This window comes from Drosophila sechellia, chromosome 2L (assembly GCF_004382195.2).
Source record: "Drosophila sechellia strain sech25 chromosome 2L, ASM438219v1, whole genome shotgun sequence".
Taxonomy (NCBI): Eukaryota; Metazoa; Arthropoda; class Insecta; order Diptera; family Drosophilidae; genus Drosophila; species Drosophila sechellia.
In genome coordinates, this window is record NC_045949.1 from 15,977,600 (window position 1) to 15,994,566 (window position 16,967).

Here is a 16,967-nt window from a genome sequence, read left to right on the forward strand (position 1 = left end):
TGGAAAAAATAAACGAAGGAGGTATGTAAGATGATCCTTTTGCTTTTACTTCGGGTCAAAAGGGGCACACAGAAATACAAATTTCATTGATAAAGGGCTCTATTAATTACAATTCCGAATTATTTATATTTTGTTAGCTTCCTCTGAGATCCCCAACAAGTATCAGATGGCCTCAAAAAAACAAGCTTAGGCTTTTTGGCACCAGCTAAGTAAATGTTGAGGATCTGTACAGGTTATGGCTTTCATTTAACTACATCGGGGGAGAATTTCAAAAGCGATAACATCCTTCACAGTTGTAGTCGCAGGTGTAGCAGCTCTTTGGGACAGGTGCGCAGCTGCAGGGTTTGAAGCACGGGTTGCAGAATGGACTGCGTCCGTAGTCGAGACATCTCGGCTTAGGATTAAGCACAAACGGAGGATTGGCGAACCGGTCGTAGTAGACTTTGGGTGCCCACTTCTTTCGCTTCCTGCGACGCTTCTTCTTCAAGTAGCATATGCACTCGGCGTTGGGTATAAGCTTACGAATAGTTTGCTCCAAGTTGGTGAGATCGCACTCGCAGCCAAACTCTTTGGGGAACTCATTCCCGGCCACACAGGTGCATTTGCCCTCTTGATTGCACGTGCACTCCGCGTCCTCGTCGAAGGATTCATCGTTTTCCGCATCGGGAGATGGAGCACATTTGCAACAGCGACAGGTATTCGCCTTCCCACTTGAGATACAAATTGGCACCTGTTACGGATATATGGATGTTTATATTGCCATTCTACCGCGAATGCTGCATATCATACCTGTATGCACCTGTACGTCTTGTTTTTGGCATCGGTCACAGTCACTTCCCGGATATCCGGCGGGCTTCCTCTTTCCGATAAATATTCCATTGTGTTGGGTGGTGTTCCCATATTTCCACTTTTTCCCAGTCCTTGATTGTCTATTTCGTTTCCGCGAGGTCTCAGATTACTACCTATCATGCTTGGACCTTGACAACTACAAGAATTTCCGACTCCCCTGCCTACCAGGCGCTTAAAACTCTTTCTTTTGGTGGTTTGCTGGTCATAATTTTCGTGGGGACTTTGTGTTTCCTCCGGAGGAGGAGACTGTTGTTTTTCAGGATCTGGACACTGGCAATTTCGTCGGGTTTCAGGTTGGCGATTTAAATTTTGTTCCTCGACATAGGCACCATCGTAGTATCTAAAATATGAATGAATGGAGACCAAAGATCAAATTGAAATAGTAACATTTTACCCTCTTGGCTGCCCATTCCAGTCATTTCGATTGCTTTGATACGCTTCGCTGTAAATAACAAAAAATAACTTAAATAAAATATACAACCTAAGCAGAAATTTAATGTTTATAAATACCTATATCGGCGCCTGTCACTGTGGGAAAAGAAAAGTTAGGCGTTACTTTTACTTTATAAAATGACTTACTAGTAAGCATATTCATTATCATTTTGGGGTCTTGGTCTTCCTCTGGGTCCTGTTCCATTTCCAGGTCCAGACGGTGGGAAATAATAGCTGAATAAACAACAAATAATAATTAATATTTAACATAATTTTGTGAAAATGTAGCTTATATATAAATTCTTTAGTTCTGTATGCCCAAATGGTTTCGAAACTTACCCTTGTCCCGGTCCGGGATAACCTCTGGGTCCCCGACCAGGATATCCTCTGGGTCCCGGACCAGGACATCCTCTCGGTCCCGGACCAGGATATCCTCTCGGTCCCGGACCAGGATATCCTCTGGGTCCCTGACCTGGATATCCTCTGGGTCCGGGACCTGGATATCCTCTGGGTCCGGGAGCTGGATATCCCCTGGGTCCCGGAACTGAGTATTCTTGGCCTGGATACTCCAAACTTTGTCCTTGGCCATACGGTGGTGGATCGTTCTTGCTAAAAAAAATATATTTACCTAAGGCTTTCAAAGTGCTAGCTTCTATGACTCACTTGACTACGATCAGCAGGATGGTGGGTTGAGCTGGAGGCTGTGCTGTATCCCGCGGTGGTAAATTCTCTTCCTTACGTGGCGAAATACTGCCCCCCCTATTGGGAGCTGGAGTAGTGCCACCGCGCTGAGTGGGAGAAGAAGCCCCATCGTAAACTGGACTGCTGACCCCACTTCGGTTTGGGGTATAAGCCACTTCATCTGGATTACTTTGGTGATTTTTGTAATGATTGGTCTGCTTTTCATTGGATTCGGCAATGGTAATCACACTCTCGGCTGATTGAAATGTGGAAATGTGATGGGTGTTTTCCCTATCAGTCTTGCGATCAGCCGTGAATCCAACGGGCTCCGGCCAGGGAAGGAAATCGGAGTGCCTCAGTACACAGTTCTTGCAGCGACAGGCGCTCTTCTCCGGCTTCTCAATCGGGTGTTCACAGAACATAATGGCATCTGGTTGGCATCACTACCAACTTCCTAACCCAAGCCCCTTCAAAGATCTGTTTGTAAGAGAGTCGAAAGTATACAAAATTTCGAATCTATTAAATTTGATGGGACTGTAAAAGATTGCTTTAAGGTCATTTTGCTCCAATATTATTGACTCCTTTTAAAGTTTATATATTGGAGCGTTTCTGATTGATCCTGTCTTTGGGCCTTATTAAATGCTTTGAATTCCTCTTGACCTTAGATATTGTCGAGGTAAATACTTTCCTTATTGGATCCGTTCCCGCCGATGTTATGTTTGGTTGCACCTGCACTCCCTTGTTGCATTGGACATTTTCAAACATAACTTTATGGATTCCTGGCGAATTTACCCTTTGATTTTCACCTTTCGCATTATTTCGCTGTTTTAAGGAGGACGTTTTGCAGATCCTTACAATATTTGTTGGATTCCGGTGTGTTTCGGCATTAAGCTCTGTAGTGCTGACCGCCATATTGCTGGTGGCTATGATATTTACAAAACTATTTTCACTGTTTGGTTCAGGGTCAGTTCGATGGGCTTGATCCTCCGAAGTCGTTAGCATTTTCTGCTCCAATTCCTTAAAGTAGTCCTGCTCCACTTCCAGCTCAGCTAGCTTATTGCTAGCACTTCGATACCAGTCATCATCGTCCACCTGCTCCTCTTCCTCCATGTAGGAATATGTGAGGTTTCCCCCTCCTTGACGATAATCGCAGCTAGATCTATAACTGGATGTTCGAGGGGAATCTAGCAAGTACATGGATTCCCCAGTAGGACGGTAATACTCCCCGTGATCGTCCCCTTCTTCGTCTGATTTAATACTCGGTGGTGGGGCCTTGAGACATGGAGGAGGATATCCAGTTGATGTCAGGGAGTTTGCAGTTTCTTCGTTTTCCTGCCCCAATGAATAGACATCCTGGCTTTTAAGTGCGCCGCAATGATCTCTACAGCATTCTCTTGGACACCACATGGTTGTGCCAGCATCCTTTTTGGATGTTTGTTGGATTTCTGTGAGGTTATTCCTACTTGACAGATCCTCGGTACTACTTCCTTGATTCTGCATATGTACGTAGGTAGTGGACTTTGACAGACGTTTCCGTTTTCGCTCCTTTAACCAAGGCAAACGTTCGAGATGGGATTTCTTTTGAATATAATTTTCTGGAAAGGGATAGTTATCAAAAGATGGACACGGTGGAACCGATTGAACGATTAGCGGTTGCACGGGCAGCTGCAACACCTGGATCGCTGGTAGTTTGCCCCGCAACTGGTTTATTTGATTAAGGCTAGCCTGCATTTCCTGTTGCTTGAAATAATTGCCTATATAGTTGTTTATCCGGTCAATTGCTTCACACATAACATCGGTTAGAACTGAATGATGGTTTGCTTGAGAGCTAGAGGATTGATCTTCATTATTCTCGCTGGTATTAGACTTATCATGATGTTCTTCTAGTATTTCGACCTTTTTGTCTTGCAATAAGCTATCTAATCCCAGTAAAATATCCCCGATCTCATGAGCAACATGCGGTTTGGTTGTATCGCACGTTTCTTCCGGTGGAAGTGAGTTTACAGTATCATATTCATACCTTTCCCCCGCATCTAAACGGTTAAAGGGCGGAAATATATTTTCATAAACATTGGGCATTGCGTTGGTGCTAAAATCGAATCCCCATTGGTGTCCCATCTGCATGGGGTCATACATCGGAGGATAAGTTATAAAGTAGGGATCCCTTCTTCGTCTTCTTCGAGTCCTTGGCGCCACAAAGCCATTTGCTTCGATATTAAAGCTCAATCGACGGGTTCTTCGCATCGTGGTGGTTCGGTTTACAATGGGTGCAGCGGTATCCAGTCTCATCTGGGATCTTCGTTGCCTCTCCAACATTTCTAAAAACCCTCTTATCAACAATAGAGTGCTCACTTGCAACTAGCAGGTGAAAAACTAATATTTTAAATGAAAATTTTGACAGCTTGTCTAAAAAAGTGAATACACTTCACGTAGAGCTAAAAATATATGATTACAAAGGAAGGTTCACTAATTACAGCAGCAACTTAGAATTTAAATCTTTAGTTAAGCACAAAGAATTTCTTTATTTGTCTTCTAAAGTTTGTTGTTTGTTTAAGAAGTGCTTATATAATGAGTTAAGAATGAATGCAAGTATAAATAAGTGTGAGTAATCACTGCAGTTCAGCGGAATAGAATGAAGTATGGAATTTTAAAAATAATGTTTGAATCGGAAATCGATCTTCACTTCTTCAGGCCCATTGGCTTGTTGCGCACTCCGATGCGGGTATTCTCGCCGGGGATCTGGCTGCGAAAATGAGCCCACTCCTTCTGGTAGTACTGAAATAATGCCACCGGATCGCAGTGCATGGATTTGCGACGTTGGCGAACTAAACGGGTAAAGAGGAGAATGACTATTAAGTTATTTAAAAACAACAATTTGATAAAGATTACTTACCCGAAGCAGATCTCCGATTGGAGGCGCTACGCGGATGCGACTTGCTCCGGCGGCGGCGTTGCATCCTGAGACGGTCTTCATTAGCCTCTGACTCGCTGCTAGAAATAGATGGTTCCTTTTCCCGGCGGGTCTTGCTGCGGCTGCGACGCCTTCCGTTCACCTGAGATTTTTCGGGAACTAAATTCTTAGCCGACATTGGAGGCACGGAAGCATCCATCAGGAGTTTTTCCTTAAAAAGGCGAGCTAAGTCCGCAAAGCTGGCCCCACCAACGGAGCGCTCCCTTAGATCGTCATCCTTGTCAGTCTTGCACTCCTTCTCCTTGGCAGATGGACACGGACATGATGGAGCCGCATTCTCCTTATCCTTCTCCGAACTTAGTTTGGCACGCGAGCTGACGGTGCCGCGCTTATGCAGGCCGCTGAAATCGCTCTCCTTTGCGTTCTCCGCCAGGCGTTCCTCATGCTTGATGAGCTTGCGCAAGTCTATATTGGGATGGGATCGGATTAAAGAAGTGGCCATTAGCAGGGAAATGAGGATAGCGGGTATGAGATAGGTGCGGTGAATCAGGATGGCAAGATGTAACTAGAAAATGACGTGCAGTTAAAAGTTCGACTAACCGAATCTGAAAGTTTATAAAAACTGGACACCCACTATGCATCCTAAGAATATGAAACTTTGACCCAGATCAGAAGAGAGAATTACCGAACGTATTTTATGATTGACGTTACTTTCAGCCCATGCGATGTGCATTCAATAAATTAAAACTTTCCTTTGTATGTTTAATTGAATATTTAATTTAATTTACTCTTTGTTTTAATATTTTTACAATTGCTTTTGGTTTTTTGTTTAAAGTTAATTTTCTTCTGTTACATAGTTTACGTTTTTCTCCTTTTTTATTTTGCTTGAGCGTTGACTTTGATAATAGTACATAGCTAAGAAAATGATTTCCACAGTTAAAAACAAAAACGATAAATGGAATCTTTACTACTTAAAAACTAGGTTGAAAATGAGAGGTTCTGGAATAGTCCGAATTGGTTGATGAGAATTATTTGTGGGGGGCAGGGAATTTGAGCTAAACTAAGATTAAACTAAGGCTTATGTACGTATTTCCGTGTGTGATTTTGTGTGGGTTTTTATTATGCTACACTTAGCTGATAAATGGGATGAACTCTTCTCACGATCTAACTCGATTACATTTGACGGACTTGATTTGACATTTAGAGTTTTCAGAAAACATTATTTGCTATTCGCTTTTACACAATTTTGGCAGTGGTGCTTTGTCTCAAACGAGTATATTAAATGGGTACATTAGACCGTTTATCATTTAACTTCCACTTTGCCAAATGTAATCAGAAATTAAAACTGGAAAAATTACTGAATCGAAATCGCTGTGTTTTTGTGGTTTTGGAGGGATTTGTGGCCTAAAAATACCTAAAAACTGAAACTTATTACTCATCGTGGCTGTACACACTAAAAGCTATACGTGATTGGTGCTGAATGATGCGTTTCTTGATCTGGATGATGATTAGATGACACAGGGTGCTCAGCGACGGTATCGAAAGCGTCGGAATGGCGCCCTCAGTCGCCTGCAGGTGACACGCACCTCCTTCTTCAGGAACTGCGAGATGGCCAATGACTTCACGGCGGCCGTCGCCGCTTCGGCGGCACAGCTGCTCGCCGCCTTTCCACTATTTGGTGGCGCATACTTGGAGATGTCAAACTTCCGCTTCGGCGTCGTCTGGTGTGGGCAATGCTCATGCGAATCGCCTGCCTGGGTGTTGCTTAAATCCAAATCGGTATCCAAACCGTCAGAGGATACCGTGAATATGTCGGAATTGTCACCCAACTTCTCACTTGGCGAAATACAGCTGCCTAGACTTCCGTTCAGCTGGGGAGTTCTTCTCTGATGCTGCTGAACTGGCCCGGTACTTGGTGTGGAGGTGGCCTGAAGTCGCTGACCATTATGCAGGGTGAGCAAGAGTTTTTTGCCCTGTGAAGAGTCTTCAGGCGGCGTGGTTACCGATATCGAAGGTATTCGAGCTCTTTTTTCAGGAGGCTCAGTTTTCTGCATGCCCATGTCCTGCTCTTCGTAGGCATCTTCGAAAACATCTTCGTCGTCCTCCTCCTCCTCCTCTTCTTCTTCCTCGACATCCGCATCAGTTGCTTCGATTTCCGCCTCAACATCCTGCTGCTGATCCACAGAATCCGCCATGGTTTCATCTTCGTCGGGCAGACTTTCCATTTCATCCGCCTGCGGTTCAGCCTGCTCATCAACATCGGTCGCTGGCGGAGTCATCACGGCATCTTCCCGGGAATTCTGTTTATCATCAGCAGGTGATCCACCAGAGGGCGAGTTTCCGCCTCCTTCATCATCTTCATCGTCTTTGCTTAGCAGATTTTCTCTCGTCGCAGAAGTCGTTGTAGTTGTGGTAGTGGTTGTGGTCTGTTCCTCTTCCGTTTCCATTGGCTCCTGCTTTATAGGGTGTAGCTCAGCAAGACCCATTTTCTGGAAATTAATTCGCTCATCTGGCAAATTTCGACTGCCACCTAAACCACCTGCGTTCCGTCTTCTCTGAGCTTTAGGCCAGCCCGTGCGATTGGACTTCAGACTCTTCCTTTTCCTATAATAGCTGGCATATAGATTGAGATTACTTATTCGTCGACCGGGTGGGTTTCCTCTGGATACATCTTCATCATCATCTCCACTCCCTCCACTTCCCATTATTAAGTCGCACAAGTCAAACTCGCTTGTAAAGCAATCAGTAGGTGGTGGAGTTTGTGGTGTGTTAACAAGTCTTTCTTCTCGTCCTTCAGACTCCGCCTCCGGTGATATCTGATCATCATCTATATCGTACTCTTTGCCAGCTAGCTCCAGGTATTTGTCTAACTGCCAGGCAACGAAACCAGGATTGCAATACTGACGGGGTTGATCCAAAGCTTTAAGGGCACACGGTTCCATTTCGTATTCGAGCAATCCCTTCTTGCTGGGCAGTTTGCGGACTCCACGAAACGCACCCGTTCCGGCAAGATGTTGGGTAGTCGGTCGCACTGTGCCTGCAACCGAAGGATTAACTCTTTTTTTCCGCTTACCCAGAAGCGCACTTGCTGAGGATTCCCTTTGACTGGTTGCGAATTCCAATCGGCGCGAGTAAATCTGACTCTGATTACGAGCCGCAGGTGTCAGGCGGCGACTTCTGATGGGTGAAGAAGTTGCGGGCGTAGGAACTGGCGCTGGCGGGGAATGATCATATTTGTTTTGCCCCCGCCTCATTCTCTTTACTGTCTCGCTAATTTCGGTGGCAAATCGAAGTTCCTCAACAGGAGTGGCAGCTTGAGAACGAGTAGTTCGGGGAGATGAAGGTGCTACTGGTTCCTGTTTTATAGGAGTTTTGAGCTTTGGTGCAGGTACAGGAGGAGGTGGCTCTTCTGCTTCTGAGTTCGTTTTACTTTGTGAGTCCTGACGCTGCCGTATAATGCAACTGACCAAAGCCAGAGTAGAAGCATGTTCTCTAGGGGATTTTCTTGGTGGTAATTCGGCAATCCGGGCCAGCTGCTTATTCCTGCAGGTTATGCCGCTCCGTTGACTGTTGCTGCAGCTTGAACTGGACGTGCTCCTCACTCTCTCTATCAGCTGCACTCTATCCCCCATAGAACCCGAGGCAAACTCCCTTTCCAGTAATTCTGGAGTGCTCGCCTTGCTATCACATTTGGCTGTGGCAGTGGCCGAGGAATTTCCCTCCAACTGCTGCAGTTGCTCCTGTTCCTGCTGATAACGTTGGAGAAGGTGAAGCTTTTTGTTCTTGTAGGTCGCGGAGGAGGAAGAGGACTGGACTTCCTCCTCCTTCTTAACTTCCTTTTTGGGCGCGGGCTTCTGATCTTCCAGCTTGATCTGCTCTCCCTTATCCTGCTTTACTTCGCTTGCCTCGCGGCATAAAGCACAACTGTGTGCTGGCAATGTTTTGGCCATGGGTATGGGACCCATTTCATAGGGCAGTTTCCTATAGTTAGTGCTACCATAATACGTGTAATAGTTCTCTTCACCCGCATCCTGTCGCAGAAAAACTCTATTCCAAAGCTCTCCACTTGGCAACGATTCGAAGGTATACTGCATTCCCTGAAGTCTTTCGCTTTTACTGCAATCAAAGAATAAATCTATCGCTGGTGGCACTGCCTTCGTTTGTTTAACTTTACTTTTCGTGGGACTTGACGGTTTCTGGCTCTTAGCGCGGCTTCTCGAAGGAGATTTTTTGACCTCCGTTAACTCAAGCTCTCCGGCACTACGATTAATGGTTAATCTGGAAAGCCGCCTAGCTGCTCTTTGTTCACGAGTATCCGCTGATTTACGAGGAGCTGCCGTAGTTCTTCGTTGACTACCAGCAATGTAGTCTTCATCGCTACCACTACTGCAACTACTGTCCACCTCCTCATCTAATTCTTTATCTAATATGTCTTCCAGATCTTCCAACTCCTTCACTTTCTGCTCTTCGATAACTTCCTTCTTTATTTTTATTTTGGGCTTTACTAATTCCCCCATCCTATCCTCCAGTTTATTGGCCATTTTTCGGCAAGTTGTCTGCCTTAACTGCTGCTGCTGATGACTGCTGGCGGTGGCTGCTGTCACAATAGCCGTAGCTGTGCGACTGCTCTTCCTGGTGGCCACCAATTGCTCCTGCTTTATCTTGATCTTTAGCTGCGGTTGAGGCCCTTCTTCTGGCTGGATGGGGGCGCTTGGAAAGCGCTGCTGGTTACTATTGCTACTACTACTCCCTGTTGATAATTGGCGTTGGAAAACCTCCTGCGGCGCTGCTCCTCCTACTTTTCTCCGCCTTCCCACTGCTTGAGCTCGCTTGCGTATGCTAGAAGTAGGTAATCCTGAAGATTCCTTAGTTTCAGCTTCGCTGGTGCTAGTGTCTAGGCTGGCAGAGGAGATACTGTATCTGCCTCTTACATCCGAGGTGGTTTGTCGATCGACATCCGTGGGCAACTCACTGCTGCTCCTTGTGGTTGGTACCGCTGTCCTGGGAAACATAAAGTTCTCTGCCTCTCCATTCAGTCGTTGTAACTCTGTTTGTCGGATTTTTTGGAACTTTACAATCAGAGAGGGCGAATCCACTTGGTTGGGAGGCCTTCCTCGCCCTCTGGGAGGCGTAGCACATTCCTCCCTAGTTTCTACTACTTTATAAATAGAAGAAGGCGGCAACATGGCTCTCTTTATGGGTGACAGACCGGAGTTCTGTGTTTTCCTTCGTCCTGAATTCGTTGTTGGCGTTGCTGCGGCTGTTGTTGGATGTTCCTGACGCTGAAGCTCAGAAAGACTACCAGGTGAATTTCCCTGAACCTTCTTGCCACCAGGGGAAGGCGTTTGAGGTGATGCCACTGCAACTCCTTGAAACTTTTCTGACGAATGCTTTCCCTTGGTTATCCTTTTCGACTTCTCCCGCAACGCTGGCGATGGCCTCTGACGGGGACTCTGCAACTCCTCATTACTCAACGATTCATCGACATCCATGTCAAGTTCACTCTCTACGGGCTCCTCCTCCAGGAACCTATTCACATCCGCCGAACTTTGAATTAGAGTGTCTAGAGCCAGAAAATTATCCGAATTCTTGGCAAAGAGCTCGTGATCTTTGCTCTGCAAATGGATATTCAGGATATCGTACTCCAATTTACAGATCTCACACACTCCACCTTGTTTTTCGCTCGAATCTATTGGTTCGCGACAATTGGAACGCGGACTATTCGGTATCGCAGACTGTTTTTTAACTTCCTGCAGAGAAGGATGCTGGAGTGGCTTTGCTTCCCCAGCAGCTTGTTTGTCTTTCTGTGATGTGCGTGAACGCAAAGGCTTGCGGGTCATGCTATGCTCCTTATCCTTGGTCTTCGCCTTTGTTAGTAGTCGAAAGGCGCCGTCTTCGCTGCTTAAATCTATCTTTGGCCAGTCGTCTGGCTGCTTGATAAGATGGTAGTAAGGTCTATAATTACGCTTGACGGATTCAATCTTCACATACTGCTTTTTTAGCTGTATATGATGGGGGCTAGCTGATGCTGATCCTCCTCCACCTTCCTTCTTACCCTCAAGGTATTGCTTAAGCTCGGTCTGAATGCGCTTTATAAAGCGTTGGGCATAATCCGTCTGCCAGATGGTATAGCTTCGTTTTAGGGATGTCGTGGGTGTGCTATTGCCACTGTTTACCACTCCAACCGTGCTCCTCCGCACGCGACTCAGTATTGCATCCGCTCTTGATTGCCTCTGATTCGGTTTTCTTGCCGAACCATCATTTTGCTGGTAGTGATTCGTAGGGGTGCTTGGTGTGTTAGGTGTACCTGGTGTTCCGGGGGTTCCGCCTATGACCTCTGGCTTATCAGTGACAAAATGTGTTATATCGTCACTGAGAAAGAACTCGAGATGTCCACCCAAAGCTTTGATGTCGGACTCAATGCGCTTTGCTAACTGATGATCGCAAATGTCCAGGTAGAACTTAAAGTGGCACAGGGGGCGTTTGCTCTTTATGACCTTTACTTTAGGAGGAGTTGCTGCTGTTGCGGAAGCTGCTGCTGTTGAGTGGCTAGTTGTTGTTGCAAGTCTGCTGGCGCTTTGTTTGTCCGACTGCGGTTGCATACCTTCTGGCGCAAATTAGCTGCAGCCAACGGACCCAGAATTAAAGAGAAAAGAAATTGCAGAAACGCCATTAATTAAAATTTATTTTGAAGGGCTGAGCTACAGTCGAATTTCAACAAATTAAAGCTTTACGAATTTTCTACCAAATTCACAAAGTAAAAAATAAGTGTATGCTTTATGTAGAGTTTAATTTAACGAAACTTAAGATTTTACAATTGCACTCAAAAAAAAAAGATTATTTACAAAAAAAAATTGAGCGACACTAATATTAAGATCAAGTTATTACATCCAAACACGATGTAAATGTTCTTATAAAATACAAATATTTAAAAACATTTTAATAAAAACAGGAACCGCTCTTATTAATTTTCCCTCCAATTTTAGTTGGAATGAAGTTGTACCAGTCTAAAGCTGTAGTTATAACCATAGATTTAATTGGTTTGCTTTTTAATTTTTATTCAAAATTCGACCGTAGCTGGAAATCCAACACCAACCGCGTTTTAAACTTGATTGCCACGAAAAATGATATAAAACAAATAAATCACTGTGGGAGAAATCCTACTCCCGGTGGTTCTTCTTCTTCTTGTTCCTCGTACGTTTCCCGATGTGTGTTATGCAATTTTGCATTCGGATACACACAAATCAAATCAATAACTGCACTTGGATGCATTTCGGTATGTATTGCCTAAAAGGCCATCGAGTGTTAAGTGTGAGTTAATTTATTTTAATTCCAAACTAAATGGGAACACAGAAACACAACCCAAGCGGGTGGAAGAAGAAGAAGCAGCAGCTGTGCTGCAGCATAGAGCTGCCAGGTCGGGGGGGCTACGCTTAGCGAGGCGTTGCCAGCACGCGGAAAAATTAGGGGTGACACAGCTGCAATATAATTGTACTGTATTGCTGCGTTTGATTAAAAACCAGTTATATTTATAATCTTCCTTAAGTGAAAACACAAAACAGGCACGAAAACACATGTGGAAGAATAGTGATTCAAGAAAGAACTAACAGTTGGTGCTGACACTTATTCTTCACTTCATTTTAACATCGGCTTGTATATAAGCTCTTTTAATAAATTATACTTTCTATATTGAAAAAATTATTATTTCATTTTATAAAATCACCCTAACAAATATATGTATGCATCTTATCGTTGTGTTTCTTGCTAATTTGCGCAATATGGCTTATCACATTCCATTCATATATGTTGTTTTGGTTTTTTACGTCTCCCAAAAAACAATGCGAATGAGCTGACAAAGGCATAATGGCCGATGACCGATATTAAACTCATAATGACAATTAGTCCGGCAACCCTGCCGTGCTCAGTACTAACCCATTCGTAAATACTTGCAGATAAATTGTATGCCTAGCCAATATGCACTGACGCGCGTCAATATATATATAACCTGAAAAACGAGCACATCAGCACGCTGCGCTGGCACTTTTTCTGCCCTCGCTTTATATTTGCCATTACAAAACGAAACGTTGGCGCAAAGAGAAACGAAAGAAACCCTAGTGGCAACCCTCAAGCGGTAGCAGTAGCAACAACAACAAAGGAAAAATAAGAAAAAGAGTAGGAGCGCACAAGGAGTAAAGCGAAAAATAACACGAAAAACGCACAAAACACAAAAAGAGAGTGGAGGGAAAAAACAACACACACACACACTTCATGTATACAGTTGCGTTGGAACTAATAGCACTTTCAATTTAAAATAACCGAAATAGACATTTTAATGAGTCACACTTTTGTGCATAAGGTAAATAAAATATATTCTGTAAGACAATTTTCTTATTAATATTGCAAATTCAAATTGCACATAGACATTTCCCTAACGCTTTACCCGCTGCTGTACGAGTACATATATATGTTTGTGGATGAAATTCATGTGAAGTTGCGGATGAAGCTTACAATGTGGTGGAGGCCGAAACACACGAGCAAACGCAGAAAAGCAGGCCCAGGGCAGCAGCAACAACAACTATGACTAGCAGGCCAAACACAAAAAACACACAGAACAGTGGGGTCACAAGAGCCATGTGTTTAGGATTTCAACTGAAAATGTATTTATGCCACAGTACGTGAACCTTGCCAAAGCAGTTTTCCTTCGATGTCGGGCCGGCCTTTATTCGATTATTCCTAAATTTGTGGTCCGTATGAATTTTGTTGCTGCAAACCACTGTGCCATGGGTATGTATAGTGTGTTATTCACAATTTCCAAGTAATACTCGTTTTTATATTTTCTTTTTCCATTGCTCCGTATTTCTGCCTGTGCCGCTGCTCTTTTTCTTGCCTGTGCTTTGTACGCACGTTCGTTGGGGGAATAAAAACAAATTGAAATGGTGACGAATCGTTTGAAATTTAGCCGAAAAGCCGCAACCAAAAAACATTGTGCATAAAAAATAACAAACCAAAAACAATCACACACACACGCACGCACACACACTTGTACGGATTGCTTACCTTTTAGAAATTCACGGAGTTGCTCGGCTGATATGTTCCTATAGCCCAAATCATTTAGATACTGGAGAATGGCCCGTGCATCCAATGGCAAATGTGACATTTTACTTTTCGCCAAGTAGAGCAATCGTTCTTGATATTCGTATTGTTAATTATTTTTTGTTTATATTCCACCCTCACACATACACACGCGCGCGCACTCGAGCACACACAACACACGCACACGAATGCAAAATCGCCGTTCGTTTGGTTTCTCTTTCTCGTTTGTTTCGTTCGCTTCTTCTTCCTTTTGTTCGTATTCGTCTTCGTGCGCCGACAATCGACCAATTTTCACTGTACTTTTGCTCTGCGTTGGCCGTTTTCGAGTTTATACTTGCATTTACTTGCGTCAAGTTAATCAGTTGCAATGACTAAATATACACAACTGTAAGGGAACGATCGGTTTAAGCGTCTATATGCCTTCGTTCGCCCGTCGTTCGTTTGCTAACGCCTTTGTTATTTTTATGCTTTTTATCAGGTTTCCGCGGTCGGGTGGTCGCCAATTCGATTGTGCACGCACAGTTCGAGTGTCGAAATTGGGCCTTTTCTTATTTTCACATATTTCCTCGCTAGTTTTATAACAATTTTCACCAATTGAAAATAAAGTGTACACGGACAGGGCAGCGCACACACGCTCGGCAACCAAATTTTCGTCGTGTTATCGATAACTACGCTGGCTGGCGATGGTCGATGGTTGCTAAGCGGCGTGACTGAGTCGCGGTCACATATCGTTCTAAGAGAAAAAGTCACGGATTAATGGTTTAGTTCAGGTCTAGTACAAATTTTATTCGTTTTTCGTGAAGAGAGACATAAATTATTCATATAGATTTATATATTTATTCAAATATATACACCAATGTACTTTCACTTTTGTTAACATGCATCTATGAAAGATATCATAAATATAAAATTTCGAATTGGTCCTTGGGTTTTTTAAATATGAATCCAAGACCCACAAGGAAAGCTATCATTATTATTTTAATTTCATTATTTAAATGATTTTATATAATATTAGTTGATATATTTCAGATAAAACAATCCAAAAAACCATTCTTCGAATGTTGCGATTTGAAACATCGTCAACGAAGGCTATCGCCATGTATCGATGAGCAACGACAGTCCGTCCCTAACAGCAACGCGAAAGGTTTTTGTCTTGCTTTCTTGTTGCTTTGTGTGATTCTCGAGTCTCTGTTCTGCGTCTGCGTCCCGTTCTCGTGGCAACGAACTGATTTCGCCCCGCGTTCGTGCTCAATCGTAAATTCGAAATAAATTAAAAATGTCTCGCAGTTCGTACCTGTTGTGTGTGCTGTTTTTAGGTGAGCGAAAGAGAGGGAGAAAAATGAAGAAATCGCCTCGCGATCAGATTTTACGGATACGTATCTCGTTATTGCAGGCGCCAGCTGCTTGGTTTTTAGTGCGGGTGCAGCGCGGAACAATCGAAGGGGTTACAAGGCCACGGAGCCGCCCACCACCACCCAGCCCCCGCCGACGGCCAAGGAGTATCTGGACAGTCAACCCGGAATCTCCACATTCGGCATCATCGCCATCATCTTCACCGTTATCGTTCTCTGCCTCGTCTTCTACTACGGCATCATTTGCTACCCCTTACTCTGTCGCGATGAGAAGAAATATCGGTTTATGGACGTATCCTCGACCATTACCGCCGCCACATCGCGATCCATTCAGTCCATAGAGAACTATCCCGACCAGAAGCACCACCATACGTTGGCCTGATTCGAGGTGTGGACACCCGGAGAATAGTGGTTTAGTAGTACTTCTATTTAGTAACGCGAAAAAGACTTAAATGCCAGCCAGAAACGAAAATCCATTAGTATGACTACAGATTTAGGTCCTAAGTCTTAACAAGAAATATCTCGAATTTTATCTATATATACCCCTTTTAAATTTCCTATATTTTTGATCGAATTTCGTAACAAAACAGTACTGCATATAGCAATAACCAGTTGAGGAGTTCGCTGGAAAGGGAATTAATCATTCATAATTGTAAATTGGGTTTCCTACGCATCCCCGAATGTTTCTTTATCTGTTGCTTCTCTTAATCCCGGGTTCAACAAGTTTGGCCTGTCCTCTGGCCCTTTTTCCTTGTCCCTCCTGCATCTTTGGCCTTTTTTATTTCTTTTAATGCAGGTAGTTTTAGCCGTTTACTCACCGCTGTGTTCTCTGTTCTTTTTTGTTTGTGGGACAGAGCCAAATTGTGGCAATTGAGTCACGTTGCCTGGTTGTTTCTTTCAAAATCCAAGGGAATTTAGCGATCTTCTTTGTACCGTCTTCACGCAACCCAATTTGCATTAAGAATCCGAATCGTACTAACAGACGAACTCTTTGTGATGCCTCGAATTTTCCAATACATTTTTAAACGCCGATTCGCGTCCCTTTATACACAGGTTGTACTTAAATCGAAACCAAGTACTTAATTAATATACCATGCCAATCATAGTTTAAGCGCCAATTTGCCACCACGAATACATTTAAGAAATCTTCAGTTTGTGCATTTAGACCAGCTTGAGTATCCTTCTATATATTGTGTCAAAAAACGTTTTTAGACGTTATCTAGCATTAAGTCTATCAAATTTTATATACAAATCTTTTTGGACCTTTTTATGTGAGTTTTACATAAAATAAATGGTTTTACCGCAGCAAACGGTAAAATTCTCACACATTTTATTGGAATTTGGGGTGTTAATGAACTAATTCTTCTGTATTCTATATTAAGTTCATTGATTTATAAAAACTTTATATTTATACATCGCTACGTTGGAATACATTTTTAAAAAACAAATGTGTATATCACTTGTTGATTCTTGGATGTGATGGTGCTATAGTTTTTGAAGAAATCAAACATATTTGATGATTCATTTAAAAAAATAACTGAAGAATGAACTATACTCAACCCAAATACATTTTGATGAGGAAGAAAATTTGAACTGAAGTTTACAGATATTAATAATTATTTTCTTTGTATAAAGTTTAACTTATGCAT

General features: G+C 43.4%; 5 protein-coding genes and 1 long non-coding RNA gene across 10 annotated transcripts; 2 read left to right on the forward strand and 4 right to left on the reverse strand.

Moving 5' to 3' along the window:
* Positions 1-22: 22 nt before the first annotated feature.
* LOC6613694 (uncharacterized protein CG42266) lies at positions 23-2,498 on the reverse strand. Its single transcript, XM_002038128.2, has 7 exons — positions 1,945-2,498; positions 1,621-1,890; positions 1,429-1,515; positions 1,360-1,377; positions 1,244-1,291; positions 790-1,189; positions 23-730 (listed from the first exon to the last, which is right to left on the reverse strand). The coding sequence occupies exons 1-7, from the start codon at positions 2,382-2,384 to the stop codon at positions 269-271; spliced, it is 1,725 nt and encodes a 574-aa protein (XP_002038164.2). The 5' UTR covers positions 2,385-2,498; the 3' UTR covers positions 23-268.
* A 34-nt stretch (positions 2,499-2,532) lies between these two features.
* On the reverse strand, positions 2,533-4,645 carry LOC6613695. The gene has a single exon (XM_002038129.2). The coding sequence runs from the start codon at positions 4,276-4,278 to the stop codon at positions 2,554-2,556; it is 1,725 nt and encodes a 574-aa protein (XP_002038165.1). The 5' UTR covers positions 4,279-4,645; the 3' UTR covers positions 2,533-2,553.
* LOC6613696 lies at positions 4,642-5,072 on the reverse strand. Its single transcript, XM_002038130.1, has 2 exons — positions 4,856-5,072; positions 4,642-4,787 (listed from the first exon to the last, which is right to left on the reverse strand). Exons 1-2 carry the CDS (start codon positions 5,070-5,072, stop codon positions 4,642-4,644), a joined length of 363 nt encoding a protein of 120 aa, XP_002038166.1.
* A 66-nt stretch (positions 5,073-5,138) lies between these two features.
* LOC6613697 (protein chiffon) lies at positions 5,139-14,017 on the reverse strand. 2 transcript variants are annotated; one of them, XM_002038131.2, is made up of 3 exons: positions 13,931-14,017; positions 6,460-11,494; positions 5,139-5,338 (listed from the first exon to the last, which is right to left on the reverse strand). In XM_002038131.2, exons 2-3 carry the CDS (start codon positions 11,473-11,475, stop codon positions 5,231-5,233), a joined length of 5,124 nt encoding a protein of 1,707 aa, XP_002038167.1. In that variant the 5' UTR covers positions 11,476-11,494; positions 13,931-14,017; the 3' UTR covers positions 5,139-5,230. The 2 variants fall into 2 exon arrangements, with proteins under 2 accessions (XP_002038167.1, XP_032583599.1); XM_032727708.1 differs by lacking the exon at positions 13,931-14,017 and adding an exon at positions 11,970-12,249.
* LOC116803624 lies at positions 12,371-13,933 on the forward strand. 4 transcript variants are annotated; one of them, XR_004363696.1, is made up of 4 exons: positions 12,378-12,486; positions 12,826-13,229; positions 13,294-13,487; positions 13,546-13,811. It is a non-coding gene; the product is annotated as an uncharacterized LOC116803624 (long non-coding RNA). The 4 variants fall into 4 exon arrangements; XR_004363694.1 differs by adding an exon at positions 13,833-13,933 and having other exon boundaries at positions 12,383-12,486; positions 13,294-13,657; XR_004363693.1 differs by having other exon boundaries at positions 12,371-12,486; positions 13,294-13,811.
* Positions 14,018-15,074: 1,057 nt separating the features above from the next.
* Positions 15,075-16,651, forward strand: LOC6613698. The gene is made up of 2 exons (XM_002038132.2): positions 15,075-15,282; positions 15,360-16,651. The coding sequence occupies exons 1-2, from the start codon at positions 15,243-15,245 to the stop codon at positions 15,698-15,700; spliced, it is 381 nt and encodes a 126-aa protein (XP_002038168.1). The 5' UTR covers positions 15,075-15,242; the 3' UTR covers positions 15,701-16,651.
* Positions 16,652-16,967: the final 316 nt, after the last annotated feature.

What these genes read in the sequence shown, in the direction of transcription:
- LOC6613694 (XM_002038128.2), bottom strand. Translation starts at nt 2,384, where the DNA reads ATGTTCTGTGAACACCCGATTGAGAAGCCGGAGAAGAGCGCCTGTCGC. An exon ending in ATCCTGCTGATCGTAGTCAA is followed by an intron (nt 1,891 to 1,944) that starts GTGAGTCATAGA and finishes TATTTTTTTTAG; the next exon opens with CAAGAACGATCCACCACCGT. An exon ending in AGACGTACAGGTGCATACAG is followed by an intron (nt 731 to 789) that starts GTATGATATGCA and finishes TATCCGTAACAG; the next exon opens with GTGCCAATTTGTATCTCAAG.
- LOC6613695 (XM_002038129.2), bottom strand. Translation starts at nt 4,278, where the DNA reads ATGTTGGAGAGGCAACGAAGATCCCAGATGAGACTGGATACCGCTGCA.
- LOC6613696 (XM_002038130.1), bottom strand. Translation starts at nt 5,072, where the DNA reads ATGGATGCTTCCGTGCCTCCAATGTCGGCTAAGAATTTAGTTCCCGAA. An exon ending in CAATCGGAGATCTGCTTCGG is followed by an intron (nt 4,788 to 4,855) that starts GTAAGTAATCTT and finishes TTACCCGTTTAG; the next exon opens with TTCGCCAACGTCGCAAATCC.
- LOC6613697 (XM_002038131.2), bottom strand. Translation starts at nt 11,475, where the DNA reads ATGCAACCGCAGTCGGACAAACAAAGCGCCAGCAGACTTGCAACAACA. An exon ending in CGCAGTTCCTGAAGAAGGAG is followed by an intron (nt 5,339 to 6,459) that starts GTGCGTGTCACC and finishes ATCCCAATATAG; the next exon opens with ACTTGCGCAAGCTCATCAAG.
- LOC6613698 (XM_002038132.2), top strand. Translation starts at nt 15,243, where the DNA reads ATGTCTCGCAGTTCGTACCTGTTGTGTGTGCTGTTTTTAG. An exon ending in GTTGTGTGTGCTGTTTTTAG is followed by an intron (nt 15,283 to 15,359) that starts GTGAGCGAAAGA and finishes TCGTTATTGCAG; the next exon opens with GCGCCAGCTGCTTGGTTTTT.